Consider the following 22,176-nt stretch of genomic DNA (forward strand, 5'->3'; position numbering starts at 1 on the left):
GACATCTCTGCGTGTGCTGTGATAGATGTCACAATCAAGGTGATGCAGCTGACCAGATTCATTAGTGTCATGAACGTGAGTCAACTGACCCCAGTCAGTAGCGTCACATTGACTATGAGTAAATTGACCCTAGTCAGTAGCATAACATTGACTGTGAGTCAACTGACCCGAGTCAGTAACGTCACATTGACCAGGAATCAAGTGACCAAAGTCAGTAGCGTCACATTGACCATGAGTCCAACTGACCCGAGTCAGTAGCGTCACATTGACCAATAGTCAATCGACCCGAGTCAGTAGCGTCACATTGACCAATAATCAATTGACCCGAGTCAGTAGCATCACACTAACCATGAGTCAATGACCCGAGAGAGTCGCATCAAGTGAACGAAACGAGCAAGTTTTATTGGGTATCTGGAACACCACAGTTTTTAACAAGTGGCAACCCACAAGTCACAGCAACACAAAGATGACGGTACAGCTAGGCTGCCACAAGAGGCTTCACAGATGCCACAACACAAGTTGATGAATGATCTGGCACGACTGGACTCTGCAGAACTTGTTCACCGCCAAGTTCTGCTGCGCCTGTGCACTCTGTTATACAATATTTATGCACTATCTGAAAAGTGGATCGACGAAGGTTTTATAACAACAGCTCACACCTGAGCTGCAAAACAAGACAAAACATTCATTGTTTCAAACATCTTGTTTTATCTTTTGCAAAGTGCCAATGGCATCAAAAAGTACCACCTTTCCATTTTTTTCGCTTACGCTTGTGAATGCAGTTCTCAGCCTCTTATGCTTTCATCACTTTTAGCTTGCGACGAAAAAAAAAAAAAAAACCCTCCGTCATTGCACTCATGAAAAGCACGAGAAGGAACAGTTCAGGCCACTATTCCTTGCTTGTTCAGCTTTCGAACTCAAATGACTTAACGAAGTAAAAAAAAAAAAATTGCTGAGACAGCAGGGACAGATGGAACAGACAGAAAGACTTGTCTCGGGACATCACATCTGCTTATTTCTCTCTCTTTTTTGTCCTTATGTTTGACCCAACCCCGTCACGAAATCTTTTTTAACGTAGGTCGGGCGTCTCCTGCAAAGTCTTCTTGATACGGAGGAGGATGACTGTGTACCACTGGTCGAGCCGAGAGATGGAGTCGTACTCCTTCACAGTGTCCGTGAAGCCCTCGACATCCTGGTCTTCCAACTTGGTGATCAGGGCCTACAAAGTATTTGATTACAGGACTGAACATATAAAAACAACAGGGTTTTTTATTTTCAGCACTGTTGATTTTCTACACGGTAAGTATGCAAATACTGTTGTTGTGGTTGGCACATCACTATTTTGATATAATATGTGGGGTTTTACATTCCAAAAACGCGAATTATGAGACGCCGTAGTGGAGGGCTCCGGAAGTTTTGACCACCTGGTGTTCTTTACCGTGCACTGGTTTCGCATGGTACACAGCTCTCTATCATTTCGGCTACATCGACATGTGACCGTCGCGGCTGGGATCGAACCCGCAACTTTTGGGGCAGTAGTCGAGTATCCTAGCCACTTATTCACCAAGGTGACCGCTACCTTGATATAAAAGACCTGTATCAGTCACTCTGATAATATTATTATGTTCCGCATTAATAATGTTATCACTTTACTGTATGCACTGCACAACTCATGCAGCTAAAATGTCCTCAGAAAATGGTACATTTAATGCAGAACCGAACTACCATAGGGTAAATGATTATGGTGTTACTGTCATAGCTAAAATAAGAGTGCCCCGATGTGGCTGTGTTGGCGATTATGGTGAGGAGCTTTGAATTTATAACAACTATTTCATATTCTTTGATGTACCCATAACCACAAGTAAATTACAAATCACAAGCTCGCAGAAGTTGTAAGGTGACGTGGGGGTGCATTTCAACCTACAACACTTGTATCAGTCACCGCAATCATTGCATTTTACCATACACATCGAGTAACATGCACAGCTGAAATGCATGAAATCATGGTGCATTTAACACAGCATCTTAATACCATCACGTAAATGGCACGGTATAGTTATCACTACTAAAATTTCCTGATGTGGCCTATGTGAGTGACTGTGGTGTTGAGCTTTGGATTTATCTGAACAATTTTGGACTTTTTTTAATATGCCCTTAATCACACCTGGGTTACCAATTATAGGTAATCGAAGGAGCTTGTAAGGTTACTTATGGGGACATGCTTTGGCACAATATTCTTTTTAAATAGTTTATTAGGTGCGTTAGAAGAAATTGAGGTGGCCATGACCACACCTTCAGAAGGCAGGCTTTATCGCCAACAGACGGGTCATTTAGTTCTATATATATATATATATATATATATATACACTTACACACACACACACACTCTAGTAATAAGATAGTAAAATGTACCCTGAACAATCAAAATGTCTCTCCCATTAGTATTTGTCATGTACATGTTTTTCTAAATGTGTTAACAATGTGACAAGCAAAACTGAAAATCAGCGGCAAGCTGCCGTACTACTTGCAGAGCAACACGAATGTGCGGAAGCCCCGCTTCCTCAGCCATCCCTCCAATGTCACGATAAGATGTCGCCCAATATCGCAACGGTGGCGCGCCAACGAAAGTTGCCAAGCTATTGGCCGCAAATGGCCGCTTTGGTCGTAATGCAGCTGCTTTGGCGGAGTGCTCGCTGCTCGATTTTTCAGTCGCATGACTGCAGTTGCTAAACTCTGAGCCAATCACACGGGCAGGAACAGGATGTCAGCTTGTTTTATAAAGCAATGGCAATGTGAGCTGTATATGAGCAGATGTGAATTCTTTGTGGCAATGCATATAGGTGGCACGCAGATGTGAACATCGGTGGCTTTGAGCTGTTTTAACAGTGAAAGCTGTTATGAGATCACAACATGGGTCACGTTCAAGACATAGTTGCTCACCGCCACAGCCCCCAGTGTTTGTAACCACTACCGCACGAAATTAAAAAAAAAAAAACTCAGTAAATAAAAAACAAGAACACAATGAGATTCCAACCCGGGTCCACATTGTGCCAGCCCAGTACATTGTACTGCTGAGCCGTGCCGCTGCTTGGAACTCCTTTGCAAACTGGCCTTACGCAGGCTTGATGTCAGGAAAGGAATCAGTTAATATGAGTAAAAAAGCGTTTTAGAACAGCAAAGGATCAACCAGGTGTCACATAATCTGATTTGCATAAGTGGGTCGTCAAATGCTCTAACCCTTTACAAAAGCTTGATGTTGTTCAGCTATTTACTACGGTGCATACCCACTGTGGGGGATTATGGGGATGACAAAAGCTTATGGCATAACTCTACATCGTTGTCAGACACAGCACGCACCCAAAAAAAATGTGCCAAGTTTCCTGCAGGTGCGCAGCGGGTACCACGCTTCTCCGAAGAATGACGACGCATGGCATAGGGAATGCCTGCCTACTCCACAATGATTAAAGGCGCAGTGGGTACCCTGCAAGTGCGCTTGCAGCAGCTACCCAAAGAGTAAAAAACAAAAGGCTCTGAAAGAACTGCGGTGTTAATGTGCATAGATGTTGCATTGTACATGGGCCTCTAGCACTGTCCCTCCATCAAAGCCCGACTGCTGCGGCCAGAATCGAAACCGCCACCTCCTGGTCCGCAGTCGGGTACCCTGACCACTACATCATTGTGGCAGAATCAACATCAGTGTTCCCATAATTAAAAATAGGAAGACATAAAACAATAATTCTATTTCTGTAAAACACTGAGAAATGATGTGCATTCTCACCTTGACTAGTTTGTATTCCCGGGAGTCAATGAACGAGGGGCACATCTCTTCATATTTGGCCAGTGCATGCTGTAAATATGGTTCAGAAAAGAGACATTGAGGTGATCACACAGAGTGCAATGCACGGATGCTCCTATCCAACGGTAAGAGATGAAGAGCACGTGACAGCGATACAATAATGTTCTCAACAAATTGACAACATAATGATGACGTGGAGGTCACGAAGGCAACGCAATACTGACAGTGACAACGCGAGAGCGCCCAAGCAAGACTAAAGTGACACAGCCACAAAAGTGGCAGCGACCAGTTGATAGGGTTGCCAAAATTGACTGACCCAGTGGCAATGCCACATCCTGAAACAGTGTCACAAGAGTCCGAAACATTTTTTTGTGGCCCTGAAACATTTTTTGAGCATGGTAAGAAAACGCTGCCGGCCGGTAGTCAAGGCTCCAAAGAACACACATGCGAAATATAGAGCAGCATACGGCCTGAAATTTACTACAATAGTTCCTCAAAGTCGACTGAAAATCACTGCCTCTTCTCTCGACTAATGGCGCTACAGGCTCAAAATTACTGCGTCCCAGGCCTAGTATCCGCCATTGCCTCATTTGAGCTCGGTCGTAACTGGCCGCCGTGAAAGGCCGGAACTTGCCCACGCGCCCGCAAGCGATCGCACTAAAAAGCTGCTCATTAGAAAAAAAAAAGAGAGAGAGAGAAAAAGTGCTCAAGGTCACGGGGCATCCGTGACATATTTTCATTTCCCGTGTGAAATCTCCCTGCTTAGCTCTTGGCGCTTTCGTCGGGAAAAAGAAGAGAAAATACAATTGCAGCGTGTGGTAAATTTTTGCCACTCCACTCGTACGGGATGGATTCTAAAAATTTTTTGTGAGGCATTCGTGAAGCAATAAGCTCCTTTTCTAAATCCATTCCATGGCTACTTGAAAAAGATTTATTTATTATTTATTTGCAATACTGCCAGTCTCTACTGAGACCATAGCAGGTGGGCACTCTGTACAGATGCTATGATTGCTCATCATAGTAAAAAAAAACTGTAATACAGAACATAAAAGCAACATCAACCTGGCACTTTGTGCATTAGCAATATTTACACAACATAATAAACAAAATACAAGCGCATACAAAAATGGCAAGTTTGACAATAAGGCCGCTTACATGGCTGTTTACAGAACATACAAGTAGTACATACTGGTTTCATTACCATTGTCACTGGGTATTTAAAGAAGCTAAGAATTGTTTTCAATTTTTAACTCAAACTGAGACAGTGACTCAGTGGTGATGTGAGGGGCCAACATGTTCCATTCGCGAATAGCATCCGGAAAAAAAGAATATTTAAACACATCAGTGTTGCATTTGTATTGTACTAGTGTGTGTATGTTTGTGCCTTGTGGCTCGTGTTTGTGAATAAGACACGTAATTTGAAATAACTATTTTAAAATAATTGTGCAGGAGTTGATAAAGAAATTTTAGACGTGCCTGTTTTGCTCGTACTTCTAGTGTAGGAAGTTCAGAAAGAGTTAGCAGACTAGTGGGTGAGTGTTCACGTTTATATTTATTGTGGATTAATCTTATGGCTTTGCTCTGTACTGCTTCAATTTTCTTTATGCTTGTGCGGGTGTTAGGAAACCGCACTGCACTTCCGTATTCGAGGATAGGCCTGACGAATGTTTTGTAGGCTAGGAGCTTTGTTGGCAAGGTTGCCATTTGAAGTGATCTGCAAAGAAAAAGTAATTTTTGCGTGACAGATAAACTAATGTTTCTAATGTGCTCGTCCCACCTTAAGTCGGACGTAATTGTTAGGCCTAGGTATATTCATGTTTGTGTACTCTGCTCAGAGCAGTGCCATTTATAGTGTAGCAAAATTTTGATGGCTCTCTCTTCTTCGTTATCGTCATGCAAGCTGATTTTTTTTACATTGATTGTCATCTGCCAGTTTGAACACCATTCAGAAATAGCAGAGCGTGATTTGCTGAGCGAATAGTGATCTTGGTCATTTCTAATTTCTCTATAAATGATAGAGTCATCCGCGAATAACTTTCTTTTACAGTCTATATTAGTAGATATGTCATTGATATACACGAGAAATGCAAGGACCCCTTAACAGCGTCAAAAAGTGACATTGAAACCATTCTCACAAAAGTGACAATGATTTTCTAGACAAAACAGAGACAGTGACAACAGTTCCAGAACAATGAAATCTTTACAGTCATCACAATCTCTATTGGTGTTTACCAAGTGCTTGAACTGCTAGCCTCATTTAAAAGAAACCCTGAAGGGGTTTCTTTAGGTTTTGTCAGGGTTTAGGCTAGGGCATCATCAAATCATTTCCACCACAAGTTTAGCGACATGCTGTGTACCAAGGACACTACGGACAATTGTACCTGTGCCCTCCTTCTCACTGATGCCTTGCCTCCTCAACTCATGAGACATGCTAGCATCCCTGGCAATCGCAGTCCTCTCATAAGGGCACTTGATGATTTGAGCTTTGCCTAGTCATGACGTGCAAGATTGCACACAATTGTGGAAGCTATGGTCCACTGTGCGTGGCAGCATGTACGCCGCCTGGCAACAAAGACGAAGATTGCAAAGTGGTTGATATCTGTTCCAACAGGTGCCGCCGCACAACCAGCCGATATTATTTGATTCTCCTGTACAGTGACAATCTGCAAGGGCATGGGAACAAACGAAAAGAATTCGAGAACGATGCCTGATATGCGTGAACTCTGGCATCGTGGTCAGTGGTAAAGTTAAAGCCGCAGACACATGGATCGTAGCGTTGACCGGACAGCGAGAGCGCGACGCTGAATGCAGCGACAAGCTGAAACGATTCTGTTCGCCAGACAGCGTACAAGCATTACGCCAAGTCGCAGCTTTAGAAGTCACTGACTGCTAGATATGTGGTAGACAACACAATTGGCAAACTCATTGTTTCCAAGAAGAGATACCTCAAGATGGACACAGTTGCTCAGCTCACGTCAACACGGAGCACATTGTAACACAAGCAGATGATGCTCGTTGCCCTCGGTAGGTTCGGCGACATAGACGGAGGTTCACATGTTTAAATTCTTACAATAAATTCACAGTTGACACTTAGAATAGGTCTTTAAACGATCCTTAGGGCCCACTTTACCGGCTCAACGCGTTTAAACAAAATCGTCAAAACCGTTTCGGGGTCCCTTTCAGAGTAACAGAATGGGTTCTAAGAAAGGCAAGTAAGTAAAGGAGAATCGGCGAGTTGTGTGAGCAGACGAGACTACAAATTTCGCAGTGATAACACGGCCGCAGAAAGCACACAAACAGGTGAACCAGACACACACAGCAAAAACCTTCCCTTGCCCTTCAGCAGACAGCAGACCGGAAGTTGGTTTGACCCAATGTGCTTTCCCAGTACCCTTCTCCGATTAAAAGCAGCTTTCGGTCGTTGGTGGAATTTACGTGCTCACCTGTGCGTTGAGAACGTCGACACACAAGTGGCAGAGTGCAGCGCGGAACAAGTATTCCTTGGCGCTGTACTTGAGCAGCTGGTTGTCTAGCGACGATGCTGCCACCTGCACAAGGGCGGTTCCTAATTCGTAAAGGCCTCCAGAATCCTGTGCTGCATGATGCTATTACTTTTTTATGCCCACTACTGCTATTACCAGCCAGCTATGATGAGAAATTTCTGGGTCGTACCTTCCGACCAAGGGCAGACGACTAATGGCGGCAAAAGGCATAAAAAAAGCCCTAGAATCTCTCTGTGACAACAGCCCAGTGCACACACCTACAATGACAACGCCAATAAGTGAACATGTCACACACCCAACAGCACTTATCCTTTACAGCAGAAACAAGCATAATCATGCTATTATGACATTGTATACTATCATAAAACATAGAATTCCTTACAACAAAGGCAGTGTTAACAGGGCCATGACAGCAGTATTAAACATCCTAGTTACAACCTAAGCTATTGTTCAATACTCATTTATTTCAAATACGACAAGCCGTGTTTCCCAAACACTCGAGCAAGGCCAGGTGAGGCGATATATCCCATTCAGGCGTGAATTATAATGCACTGTCGATGAATTCATAAAACTCACATAACACGCTTCCAAGGCACTCAATATTACATTCCAAAACAGAAAATGAAGCATAATGTGTTGTTTTGTGGGAGTTTCAGCAATCAAGTGCACTTTCTATATTGAAATACTTCATCATTTTGCGGTCTGTCATATTTCCTTTTGATGTTTAAAGAATGAAATCATAAGCTCCTGATGTGAATGAACGCAATCAGTTTTTCTTTGCAATATTTTGAAGAAAAAGTAATGTTTTTGAGACTGGGTCTGGAACGCGGCACATCGAACTGCTCATCGAACATCGTAGTGCTGAAGTTATCGGTTACGGTCACACCCAGCAGAATGAGGTTATGTCATATTGACTATGCAGAAGGTTCAAGTTATCTAATGGACAATGTATTTTGTTTTTTTTTTGGATACAAGCTGACACAGCTCGCATAAAAATACTTCATAAACAAATATAACCATTGCCACTGAAGGGAATATTATTGTATAGGTTAGGGCTGTGTTGTTCATAATGCTGTGCTTATGTTCATGCCTGCATAGTATTTGTACTCCCTGCAGGTGTTTTTTTTTTTTTAAGGGGGAAGAAGCTCATTATACATTTATTTCTTATCGATAGTAAACACTCACCCTAACTTTGAAACTAATGCCATAGTTACATATGTATCCCACTCCCTCAACAGCCTTATAGAGATGCCGTAGTGGAGGACACCGGAAGTGTTAATTATTCGGTGTTCTTTAATGTGGACCGACCTCGTACAGTACATGGGCATCTAGCATTTTCGCCTTCATTGAAATGCGACTGCCACAACAGGAATCAAACCCGCGACCTTCGAGTCAGCAACTGATCACCGTAACCACTTGACCAAGGAGGCGAACCGGCCTTACATATAGCACAAGCAGTGGGTCAGTATGAAAGAAGAAAAAACATTAGACCATGCAGAAAAGCGAAATGTCCCGACCACGAACAAAGGGTGTTAAAAGACAGTTTCATGATGTTGAACAGCGCTAATGGCAAAGCATTAGAAAAAGAGAAAAAAAAAAAAAAACGTCATTTGCGCAGTTCAAACTCAAGATTCAGTAACCACTTGTACAAGTTTCCACTTCAAAAGACACAGCACAAATAGCAAGCCCTTTTTTTATACAGCAAAGCATTGAACAATTGTGAAAAAAAAAGGAACATCGATTCCTGTTCCCACCTGTTCATAAATGTCAACAGCCTTCTCGTACTGCTCCAGCTGAGCAGCATACCGAGCCACGTTCAGCATACACTTGTTCGCAGAGCTGCACAGACCAGAGTGTCGTCATTACGACCAGCACAATCCCCCGAGTTGTCGTCATTACGGCCGTTAGCAATCAATTATCGTTACCAGCACACTACGATAATGATCGGCCAACTTTTGCTCAATTTAGATCGAGCCATGTACTCTTAAAAAGTTTGGTGCGCAAACGTACCTTGTAGACTCCTCGCCCTTGAAATAGTCTGCTGCCTGCTCGAAGTGGGACATGGCCTACAACAGGATTGACAATGCAGCACGTCAGCAAATAGGACAAACAGTTTGGGACACAGCTTCAACAACGAGTGGTCAGAGTTGCAAGATTCTGACCCCCCGGTCGATTGACGTCCCCCAGGTCCCTTCAAGCTGTTTTCAGCTTTTTTGCCTGGGGAACCCCCAACTTTTTGTGTTGGAAATAAACCCAAAAATCCAAACCCTACAGAGCTAGGAAGTAAAGAATAACCCAACTCAAGCATCACAAGTTTTGTGAAGACGCTTGAAAGAAGCAGTAGTTTAATATATCTAGTCATTTTTGAAAATGTTTCTCGATTTAAACAAATTCATGTTGCTCAAACACGAATATATCGTAAAAGCATGACTACTTTATAAACCAAAAATATGCAGTAATACTTTTTGAAATAGCCTCCAGAGTAGTCTTCCCTCTGTTCATCATGCCTGTCTTAGCGCATAAATTACATTACTTGCAGACTTTCCCAATGTATCATTCATTCTTGTATCATTCATTCTAATGCTTGGCCACACACTCCCCAATAACAGTGAAATTTGTTTAAATTATGAGCCTTAAAAAGTATATTTGCAGAAAAATTGTGAATAAGTCGAGAAAAAAAAATGCAACTAGCGGCCAAAAAATTCATCAAGCTACTAGGTCAACTAAGTGGCTAAAGGAACGGACCAGGCAGATGAACATGGGCTCACACAAGAGATTTGGTTTATTGACAAATCAATCATGCAACATGTAACACGCGTCGAAACACTCCAGTGGCTAGCATTCACCCAGTGATTGATTACAGCACACGTGACCTAGCACTACATCACTTCCCAAAGCATGGGCACTGGCCTGAAAACATTTTCATGTTGCTCACTTCACTCTAGGTGAATGGCTAACAGATTGAGCTAAGCAACTGCTCCAAGATTTTCAATTCGAATAACTTGGGCTGGCCTGAAGATGGCTGCTGAGAGGTGAAGGTGTTGCGTTTCGCCATGAGTACCTTATTTACTAAAATGTAACAAGAATGTTTTCCATAATTTCCTGACCTATTTCGGTGGCCTGTGTTGTAATCAAAACGCCTCGAAATTTACCTCGGCAGTGTTGCAACACAGGCTCTTTCGAATAGCTAAGACGATTCTCGCAATCTTTCAATCTTGCACCGGCAACATATACGTGCTGGAAACATCCAATCCCATGCAATCCCGCTCTTGTTGCGACGTGTTTGCGACTTGCTGGGCCGTGTGCCTGGGTTTTGCGCGCTGCTATTGTGTGCCTCCGCGACTTTGGACGCCACATCGTACGGATTCCTGCACAATATGGTGATTCACGCATTTAGGAAGTACTTTATACTGAATCACTGTGAGTGCACGGAAGAAGACCTCATCTGGCCAGAAGAAAGCGAAAGAGGGCTCAACCAAGGGCGACGATGGCGATGCAAGCTAGCGAAATTCAGGGTTGGCGAGTGCGGCGAGCGAGCAAAACTCATTTTATATTTAAAAACTGGCAGGTGTTGGCTGTATGCGTTTCAAATATGGGTACTTTTTCTGCCCTTCACTTCACTCATCTTATATTGACGCTCTTTTTTCTTTTGACACAGTGAAATGTCACTCATCACATTACAATTACAATGGGGGTCGCACTACAATCGAGAAAATACGGCACCTTGATATTTTTTTCTAAAAATAGCAACCGTGGCTTGGCTTCCAGCAAGTTCGTTAACCAAGACTCAGGATCGAGTAAGTGCTACGCTGAAGCTGTACGGAAGTCATAAATTGAAATGCGACATAGTTTTCTTTTTTTAACGATTACTATAAGCAATTGCTCGGGATAACCACATCATAGTATACCAAATCTCGCTGCCACGAGTAACCTAGGCTACGACGTAAATGTGCGAGTCAAAATTACGCGAATGTGGCCTCAATTGCAGAGGCTGCAAACGAAAGTACACTAAAACCTCATTATAACAGTCACACCTTGCATGAAAATAAGCTCGTTATATCCAGAACTTTGTTATAAATGTGTATTACTAACATTGTATATATAGCAAAATTATTCTACATTTACTTCGTTCAAACCGATATTTCGTTACATCTTGGTTCATGATATCAATGTTTGGGTGTACATTACACAGCCCTAGAACTTTTGTGCTTTGTTCCGTGATTACTGTAGATGCCTTAGCCACTAGAGTAACACACCAGACACGCCTGGGCCATCCCTGAGTGGTGTGCCAACTCCGGCCCACATCTTCTGTTACTACCATGTGTCAGTTCGTCCGACTTGCCCAAATGTGTCAAGATCAGCGCCGTTTCAGTGACACGATAAAAATTTTTTCAGCCACGCTTGGTAAACCTAAGCACCAACATTACACTGTCCTGAGTGTGTATATGTGCTCACCTATGCCACAGAACGAACAAAACGTCACATACCTTTTCGATGTCAACGATTTCGGACTCGTATATCTCTGCTATTGTCATGTGATGCTTTGCTGCTATGGTGAAGCGGCCCTGTGAGCAGAAGAGAGTCATTCTTTGGCATGAGAGCAGTCATGAGAGCAGTTTAACTAACATAACAAACACTGATCTAGCAAATTACTGAATACAATGACCAATTTAAAGGCAACGACAAATACTGAAGGCAACAATCAATATCTTTTTATCTTTTCATGGCAACCAAGCATCCGATGTCCCCCACAATGCCTCAGCATTTGTACGCCAATTTGCCACCGGATTTTCTCAACTTTAGGCCACAGTTACAGGCATAAAATGGCACTAATCGAAGCCACCACCACCTCAACAACACTAGCCTAACAGTACGAAAGTTTAAATTGATAACTCACCACCCAAAATGTAACAAAAACCACAATCTGATGTGCTAGCTGACTTGAGAGTGATCTTTCTAACTGTTCACGAGCGCCAATAATTTTACATACAGGATGCAACAAAGCTTTTGAAACCGCACTAAACCGGCCTAAAATCCAAGAAAACTTTCTTTACTTGACCACCGAGCCCTTTACTGTCAGACCGGAAGAGACAGAAAGCGGAAAAAGGCTTAATACCACAGAGCATGACAAATTTTAGGCTGCATTTTTTCGCCCTGCAAAATCACTTGTAATGCCAAAAATCTTACCATGTCTGTGTAGATTTCAATAGCCTTCAGGTGGCAGTTGACAGCCTCTGTACAAGAATAAGGGGAAGAAATATAGTGGACCGTCACCATAACCATCAACATGAGAATGACACCTCCAATGACTTCTTACAGTTTATGCTTAACAGCACCCTAGATTCAGTGGGGCCCCTCATAACATTCATCTGCACATACCATAGGAGCAGCTTCAATGTCAATTGCAACTAAAGAACAAAGCATGGAGAAGGTGCTATGTGTACATACAATATGCATACCTTCTGTGTTATTCGCACCGTCCTTTTATAGTGCCACTGTATTAGCACCGCCGTGTCAAGCTTTTTTTCCCTTTTAATATTCATATTGTATAATGCCACAGTTCTGATTAGATGAGTAGGGTTATAATAATAATAATAATAATAACTGGAGTTTTTACGTGCCAAAACCACAACATGATCATGAGCGACACCGTAGTAGAAGGCTCCAGAAATTTTGATCATCTGGTGTTCTTTAATGTGCACTGACATCACACAGTGCACGGGCCTCTACCAAAATGTGACCGCCGCGGCCGACATTGAACTCGCGACCGCCAGGTTACCAGCCGAGCACCTAAGCAGCTGATCCACCGTGGCGGACTACATGAATAGGGTTAGGATACTTCGTGGGATAGGTTTACTAATATATGTTTTATCATTACGGGTGTTTTATTTCCACTGCCGTGTGAATTAGTTAACAAGACAGTTGAGTCATTATTCTGTGGTGCATGCTAGGGTGTTTGTATGTACCATGCATTTAATGAATAATAGATGCTCACTTCACGTACTAACCCCATTACACGATGCCTCATCTGAACCCTGTAAAGTGTGCTTAAGTAAATAAGCATGCTTCTTCCATGTATTCGCTTGGTTGTTTCAAAAGCCAAACAGTTGGGAGGGAACCTGGCGAAACGTTCTTCAGTTCTTTTTTTTTTTTTTGTAAGACAAAACTTAAATTTTTGGGGTAACACGACAACAATAAAAAGAAAGCTTCGTACCTTGTGGGTCCGACTTCTTGTAGCATGTGCCCGCATCAACAAAGCAGGTCGCAGCGTCGTGTCGACTGCCATTCTTCAGGTGAAGGTTTGCGGCTTCGCAGAAAGCGCTCCCGGCCGCTGCGTTCATTCAGACGTGCCAATCAAGTATAATGATGTCTTAGTGCTTCATGCGCCAAAACCACAATATGCTTATACAAGAAATGTCATAACGGGGGACTCTGGACGAATTTCGGCCAGCTGCAGTTTAAAGGTGCACATATACTTTAGGCATGTGAACATTCTTTTCCTTTTTTTTTTCATTTCATCTCTGCAGTAATGTAGCCGAGTGGCTGGGAATTGAATTGACGTAAACATGCTCAGTGGTGCGAAACCACAGCCACTGCCCTGGGAATTTGAACATTGCCACTCATAAAAATCATATCAAATCTAAACACATTTCTGAAATCTCCACCTTTGCATTTAACTGAAATATTCTTGACACAATCTGTAAAAACATGAAAACACAATTATGCTGAAGTTACCAAGTCACTTCAAAAGTTTTTCCTTATTCAGTGTGGGCCTGAGTAGCAAGATGCATTTAAATACCACTGCTACTTACGAAAATAGTTTTACTAAACCTATAACAGATACAATGCTTCACTTTATTGTTTATGTTAAGCACAGGTGATAGCTGATGATAGCAACATGGAATGCTATGAACCTCAGTGTGAAATTAATCTTGATATGCCTGAAGCTGAATATAGTACCAAACGAGAGTCGCTGTGTCTAAAATTTGGCGTGACAGCTGCAATGGTAAGAACTAAAACTGTCGCACCACAGCTGCTTGCTCAAGCCAGCATTATCTTTTATTCTACAAGAATGAAAAAAATTCTGCAGAATCCGCTTATAATAATCTCGTTCTCTAGCATAGCAGGCCACACGAAAATTGAACACAGTTATTATGAAAGACTCGCCATGAGTGGTGGAATTCACCAAAAGCAGAGCACAATACAAACAAATAAATAGACGAATAAATAAATAAGAAAGATGATATACTGGACGTACGTACCACTCCACTTTTTGGCCATCTTGAACATGTTGGCTGCGCGTGCGTACATTTCGCACGCTTCTTCTAGTTTAGATGAGCTCCTGCGCACGAGAAAATTGAAATAAGAGGAACCGGGGAAAAGAAGGCTTGCATGTTCGTAAAAGGAAGGCTCGCATGTTGAGGGCCAAAATATACAAGTATTTCACTTTAGGTAAACTGGTAATGACGAGGATGTGCAGATTTTATCTGCACACTGACCAGACCCAATTAAAAAATGCCATACAAGTTTTGGACAGTTGTGTTGATGACAGAGTGGTTGCATACAGTAAGAGCCGAAAAATCGAATTCAGATACTTTTTCTTTTTTTTTTTAAACGAGCCAAAGCCACAATAGAGTTATAAAGAATGTTGTAGTTAGAGGCTCCAGATTAACTCTGGCCACATGTGGTCCCTACGAGCACGCTTAAATTCACAGTGTTTTAAAGCATTCTGCCTTCACTGAGATGTCACCGCCATGTCCGGTAATGAGGCCACATGATGTCGATGGCCCTGACTTTGATGGTGCCAATTTGACATACTGTACATTTGCCGCTATTCATACGATGAATTCATGGTTGGTACGGAGCCCTTGCGAGTCTTGTTAGAAAGATCGATAGGGATGGGTTTGTGTGCATGCATGCAAGTTTGCCGAACTGCATTATAACTATATTACAGTAAAAGCTTGTTAATTAGGATTTCACAAGAGCAAAAAAAAAAAAATGTCCAAATTAACAGACTGCTGAATTACTGAAAGCATCAAAAAACAATTAGCAAATGCCTGTGCCATCAATGTACCTTCATCTCCTTGGGGTGTTTTTGCATGACAGCCGAGCAAAAGCTGCAATTTTTGTCACCTGCGACTACATTCACAATGTGAACGCAACTCAAGACCCCATGTCTTGTCTTAAACCAAAACGGGCTCTGCATACTAACATGATTGTGGGTGGCGACCCTATCTTTCTGCAAGCCCTGGGCAATTTCGGCTGTCCGTGAATGCTGTTTTTGCTGCTTCAAGTCTGATTTACGTCGTACCTGGTGCTCTTCAAGATCATTCGAATTAACCGGATTTGGCAAATATGGCTCAACTAACGACATTTCGATGCCACTAAACCATGTATATGCTGGCCAGGACCAGATGCAAATTGAGTGTCGAATTAACATGTTTTTATTGTACTAGACTGATGAACTTATAAGGCAGTGTCACTTCTAAAGATCTTCTAAGGAAGTGTCACTATCAGTTCTTCGTGTCCTCTTTCAATCACATCAGGCTTTTCACGGTAAAATTGGCTTCATCGGTCATGTAGAGGGATAATCTGCCAATAGTGCCAAAGTTATTGTTCTATTTGGAGCCACGTCAAATGCTGACAAGAGTAATAAGCTTGACAATCCAAATGCAGCGCCTACAAGCATGACGTAGCAGAGCCATTGTGTCTGCAGCTAGCCCGACACCTGTCATTCCCCCCGCTCCCTCCCCACACTTTTTTTACATTCCTTTAGTAGTTAAATGGGATGAAAGATACACTACGATGAATAAACACTCATCCCGATGCATGTGGCTAAAATCACCTGTCTAGCTTCATGAAAATAAACTTGATTTAAGTCATCTGTGCTAGATATATCAATCTTCACACACACACTGAATTAACTTGAAGGATAAACCACTACTTGCAAAGCAGGTGATGCAGTGATGCTAGCTAATTAGGTAGCTTTCATTAAGTGACTGCTTCATAATGTTCAAGCACGTGCCCAAACTGTGGAAGTGAAGTAATGACCACATGGAAGAAGCCCTTAGTCCGTCATCACTTTCAAGAAACAAGAGGTCTCCGAACCCGCCACAAAATGTGCTGCTGTTCATTTAGCAGCACATAACTTATTAGATTGGCAAGTGGTTGTGCAAACATCCACAGCACAACCATAGCAGTAACAGAATAGGAAGGAATTAAACATCATAGAAAATGCATAGACACTTGCCCCCCCCCCCCCCCCCCACACACACACACAAATATGTATGCAAATGCACATAAATATATCCGAACATACATCCCTTATAATAAGAATGATGATTATGCTAAGTTTTATCCGGTCATGTAGCTTTTTCTTTGCTTTGTCAGATGCTTGCAGCACCTTTCAGTGCACCGTGCCTGCAGCTGTCAATGTAGGAACGTTTCGCATGCACAGATAGGCCATGTTATCTCGCTTTCCCACTATGCACACAGGCGCTAGATTTCCCACGTTAGCCATCGTATGATCATGCGCTATGCACAAATAAAATGCCCTAAAACAGGTCTTTTCTTTGCATTTGTACCCATAAAGTCAACATCACTGTTGGATTTTTAACACTAGAGCGTTAAAGAGCTCGTTTTGCAGAAATTCTGGTGTCGGCGTCATTGGTTGTCAGCTAAAAATCATCATTTTATGAGTGCCCGCAAAATTGAGTACGATGCAAATATAATTAATAAATGATAAAAAAAAAAAAAAAAACCCTGGAGCAGAGTGGGGACCGAACCAGGGCTGTCGGAGTCCGAGTGGGTATCGAACTCAGGTCGTTTGCGTGGCAAGAGGATGTTCTACCACACAACCACGCCTCTGCTTGTGAAAACAGTGGAAAGAACTTCCTCTGCTTGAAAATGCAGTGAAAGTAGATTTCATGCTTCACAAACACATGCGTCCTATATACATACTTCACAATGCAACATGAAATATTGCTGTATTAATGCGTGATCAAGCGTCTATTGCCAACAGGCATCAGGATATGTGAGTATTATAATGGCTCCGTGGTTGAAAGCCGGAACCCCACCACAAATGGCACACACGCCACCTGCCTATTCCCTTAAGGCCAGTAGTGGGTGCATAGCAAATTCGAACAGGTTTCATGCAATAAGTGTTTTAAGTACGCACTACAAACAGGATGACTGAGCGAAGCAGTGGGATCGTTCTGTGTTAGCGTAAATCACCCATGACAATCACTACCCACGCAGGTAAATGAGTGCCAAGGGATGCACAGTTATATACAATGTTTATTGGTCACAAATGGTATGTTGTGTTGAGTTGTGAACTTCATTTCGCCTTCATAATTACTGCTTCGAAGTATCGGATGTAGCCTGAAGTTGGCAAAGATAACATCTGGGCACATTTCCTTGATGGTTGTTGGTTATTTCCAGTCATAGGAAATGCACAGTAGAGCATATCGAGATGTTTTTTTACTGCAAAAGTGGTTAGTCCATGATCTAATCATTTTCATCCTTATCGTCATGGCAGAAAGAGAATGTTTGGTCTGGAACGTGCTTGTTCATTGTCATGATGTATAGTGGGTACCTTGCATGTGCTGTGATGGCAGAAAGAGATTGTGTGGCCTGGAACATGCTAGTTCATCCTCAATATGAATAGTGAATACCTTGCATGTGCTGTGCCATGATGGCAGAAAGAGAATATGTGGTCTGGAACACTCTTGTCCATTGTCATGATGCATAGTAGGTTGCTTGCATGTACTGTGCTGCGATGGCAGAAAGAAAATGTGTGGTCTGGAACTTGTTCTTTATCTTCATAAGTATAGTGAGTACCTTGCATGGGCTGTGCTGTGATGGCAAAAAGAGAATATGTGGTCTGGAATGTGCTTGTTCATGATCATGATGTATAGTGGGTACCTTGCATGTGCTGTGCCATGATGGCAAAAAGAATGTGTGGTCTGGTATGTGCTTCTTTGTCATGATGTATAATGGGTAACTTGCATGTGCAGTGCAGTGACAACAAAAGAGAATGTGTGGTCTGGAATGTGCTTGTTCATGATCATGATGTATAGTGGGTACCTTGCATGTGCTGTGCCATGATGGCAAAAAAGAATGTGTGGTCTGGTATGTGCTTCTTTGTCATGATGTATAGTGGGTACCTTGCATGTGCAGTGCAGTGAGGACAAAAGAGAATGTGTGGTCTGGAAAGTGCTTGTTCATGGTCATGATGTATAGTGGGTACCTTGAATGTACCGTGCCGTGGTGGGAGAAACAGAATGTGTGATCAGGAATGCGCTTAATCTTCGTTATGAGGTATAGTAGGTACCTTGCATGTGCGGTGCATTGATGGTAAAAAGAGAATGTGTGGTCAGGTACGCGCTTGTTTCTTCATTGTCATAATGTATAGTGGGCACCTTACATGTGCTGTGCCATAAATGCAGAAAGAGAATGTGCGGTCTGGAACGTGACTGTTCTTCATCAACATGATATATAGTGGGTACCTTTCATGTACTGTGCCGTGATGGCAGAGAGATTGTGTGGTCAGGAATGCACTTAATCTTCATCGTCATAGTTGGTACCTTGCATGTGCTGTGATGCAAAAAGAGAATGTGCGGTCTGCAACGTGCTTGTTCATGGTCATTATGTATAGTGGGTACCTTGAATGTACCATGCCGTGGTGGGAGAAAGAGAATGAGTGGTCAGGAACGCACTTGTTCTTCGTGGTCATGATGTATAGTGGGTACCTTGCATGTACTGTGCCGTGATGACAGAAAGATATTGTGTGGTCAGGAATGTTTAAAATGATTCCACTCCAGAAGAGAAGCAGTCACTTAGCAGAAATTTCAAAGCGAAAGTTTGGAGATGCTTATTCATGCATGACAATTTGCAGTCATGTAATAAAAATGCCTCGCTTATTGATAGCAAAGAGTTCAGACTCTGACTGTGGGCAAAGCGAAATCTCATCAGATGTGCATTCTGTCAAACAGACATAGGCTCTTAATGACAACTATAATGTTGCACATTCGGTCAGACACTGTGCTTTGCTTCAATACTGTCACTTCTACTCCAGACGAGACATAACTGTATGTATTTCAGTAAATATCAACTTTTGTGTTTTCTAATTTAAGAGGAGGAAAGTTTAAGCGGAAGGACAGGGAGGTTAGCCAGTTCTTACACCGGCTGGCTACCCTCTAATTTAAGAGATTTATTCATTCAAGATTGCTTTTTGTGAACATTGCTGAATGTATCAAATATAAGTGACAACTTCATAAAATTAAAATTTCGTGTGCAGAACTTTTTGGTCCTTGCTTAAAAATTCAGACACATTCTATTCGGGATTTGCAGTCAGAAAGTTGTTTACTATTTCGCTTCCTACAGTGCAATCAGGAAATTACAGGCTGATTAAACTATCCAAGCAGATGACTGACAAGCTGTTTCAAAGTAAGACACATTGTAATCTGTGTATACATTAAAAGATAATTTTATCACATACCAGCAACTAATTCAGGCTCACAAGTACTATGAAAATGATGCTTAGTAAGCTTGTTTATTAATTACACTTAGAAGTGAGCACTCCCATCGTAAATTTTACTGTGCATACATCTCCCAAAACGGTCTCGGGATGTGTGAAGGGCGGTTTACTATGTTTTGCCATTGATAGCTATCTTATCTCTTCCTGGTAATACTTGTAATTCCCGTTTGCTCTGTAAAACAGAAAGGCGTGCCGCCTACAGAACAAGTTCATCTGCACCTCTCAGTTTCCTGCCAATTTATTTTTGTTATTTTTTGGTCTCCTGAATCATGGAAACACACACACACAAGTACAAAAGATGCAGCAGTGCTATGCCAGCAGGCACCTACAGCTGATCTACTGCCACACAACAGCTCAGACTGCTCATCTTTTTTATACTATTCCTGCGAAATATCGGCACAACTGGGCTTGTTGATTGACAGATAAGATCATAGCATGACCATAAGTACGCTCGATAATCGGCTATCAATAGACAAAACGCGACACACTGTTCAAATCACGAAGTATATGAGTCATCACACTACTAAACTTTAGGATAACATACAGTTATCTTTATTTCGATAGGTTTGGCTTTGCCTTCTCTGACGACCAACAGATTTAGAGGTGGCAGTTTTGAAACGACGGACAATAACCAACCTCGTTTTTGACAAAACGTACGGTCAGCGATTGGATCGATAGAACACCCTTTACTTCGGAGGCACTGCATTTCGTCTCGGATGGCAGTTAAACAAGCGAAGGATATTTATCTGCCAGCAAACACTCCTTTGTGTGATAGCACGAAGAACGCACCTCGATAAATTATTCGATTGTGCCTACCTCTTGGCGACGACTCAAATGAAAAAAAAAAAGGGGGGGGGCGGAACTTCAGAGAATGCGGAATAACACTACGTAGGCGCATTCGCAGTATTTTATTGCCCCCCCCCCTCCCCCCCAAAAAAGGGGGCATAACACGGACAAGCTGAATGGATTATGACACGCGGAGCTGATGATAGGCGACGACTTAAAATCGTGATGCTTTGGACTTCTCCCAAGCTACTCGGGCAAGACAAGTAAGTCACTGCACGATGAGGTCAATCATCCTCCATACCTCACCGTGTAGTGCAGAAACCGGACGATGAACGAATAACTCAACGCTAAACGTTCGGACACCGTTGCAACGTCACAAAGCGCGCATTTCGGGGGTCACAGACGGTCCACAACAACGGCTACCCAACTCGCAAGACGAACACTGCGCCTAGAAACTGCGAGTCGACGACGGCTTTAGCAGGCTGGCGAAGTATTCGAGTTGAAATTGAGATGTAATCATGTCAATGATTCCACCGCCTTTATTAAACCGGTGCGCACTTATGATATTCATTGATATAAGCGGTGGGAAGTCGTAGACGCTGTGCGAAGTGAACGACCCAAACCGAAAGAATGCGGATGCCTTGCCAGTGATTGCTGCAGACTTGACGCAACGCCGCCGCAAGCAACTGCTGCAAGACGGTGCTGCGATTTGAAGGGGCTCAGACACCCTTAAAAAGAAAGTAATGTAGTCTAGATTGTGTAATTACAGGCACCGAAGTGGGCCCATAAGGTGTGCGAGGTTTCGGGCGATCACACCACTGCGCTAAACAGCCACTGACGTAGACGGGAAAACTCCGCACCGCCTTATTAAAGTACAAGCGATGCGGTTGCACGCCTGGCCGTAAACACAACAAACCCTGCACGACACATAGCACCTGACTTGACAGCTAACCCTCGCTAATGTTGTGGCAGACCTCTCCTGTTGCAAACTCACCCGAATAACGATCCGAGAAACCCATGGGCCGACTTGATTTTCTTCTCGGCATCGGCCACGAGCTGCATCGCTTTTTGCTCGTTGTCCGCCATCGTATTCTGGGGGCGCACTTCAGTCGTGGAAAGCTTTAGACGAGCACTAGGAGGCTTGAAACACGCACCACCGGCTAGAAGCGAAGTTTGCGTTTGCGGAGGCTCTTCGGTTTTGTTTTGTTTTACCACACGGGTCTTTGCAGCATAGCCAGACCTACCGTGTGTGTATCGACTTGACTCAACGCTCCCGTACGTGTGCTGTGTGCGCGCTTCCGCCGGAAGTCGTCGGAATCACGTGTTCTGTGCGTCAAAGGATTACAGCCGTCGATTTTGCAGCAATAAAAAAAAGTACTTATGTTCTCAGTGTTGTGCAAGCGCGCGACATTTGGCGCGTCATTTACCAAAGTTTTTTTTTAGCACACAATTGCGAAAATTTAAGAGAGATATTAGTAACCACGCGTTTTGGATGAAACGCGCGCGCGGGACGCTTCGTTAGGTTTCGTATCCGGCCAGGGGGCTTCCCCTTC

At 42.9% G+C, this 22,176-nt stretch overlaps 1 protein-coding gene across 1 annotated transcript; it reads right to left on the reverse strand.

The window, feature by feature from the left end:
• Positions 1–684: 684 nt before the first annotated feature.
• alphaSnap (Alpha-soluble NSF attachment protein) lies at positions 685–21,922 on the reverse strand. The gene is made up of 10 exons (XM_037416443.2): positions 21,618–21,922; positions 14,562–14,641; positions 13,514–13,630; positions 12,487–12,533; positions 11,787–11,864; positions 9,310–9,365; positions 9,054–9,138; positions 7,240–7,344; positions 3,779–3,847; positions 685–1,219 (listed from the first exon to the last, which is right to left on the reverse strand). Exons 1-10 carry the CDS (start codon positions 21,707–21,709, stop codon positions 1,070–1,072), a joined length of 879 nt encoding a protein of 292 aa, XP_037272340.1. The 5' UTR covers positions 21,710–21,922; the 3' UTR covers positions 685–1,069.
• Between the last annotated feature and the right edge of the window lie 254 nt (positions 21,923–22,176).

The sequence above is a fragment of the Rhipicephalus microplus genome, chromosome 8 (genome assembly GCF_043290135.1).
Source record: "Rhipicephalus microplus isolate Deutch F79 chromosome 8, USDA_Rmic, whole genome shotgun sequence".
Lineage (NCBI taxonomy): Eukaryota > Metazoa > Arthropoda > Arachnida > Ixodida > Ixodidae > Rhipicephalus > Rhipicephalus microplus.

Coding starts and splice junctions, on each gene's coding strand:
- alphaSnap (XM_037416443.2), bottom strand. CDS start 21,709: ATGGCGGACAACGAGCAAAAAGCGATGCAGCTCGTGGCCGATGCCGAG. Junction 13,631..14,561: donor GATGGCCAAAAAGTGGAGTG/GTACGTACGTCC, acceptor GAATGAACGCAG/CGGCCGGGAGCGCTTTCTGC. Junction 9,366..11,786: donor AAATCGTTGACATCGAAAAG/GTATGTGACGTT, acceptor ATCCTGTTGTAG/GCCATGTCCCACTTCGAGCA.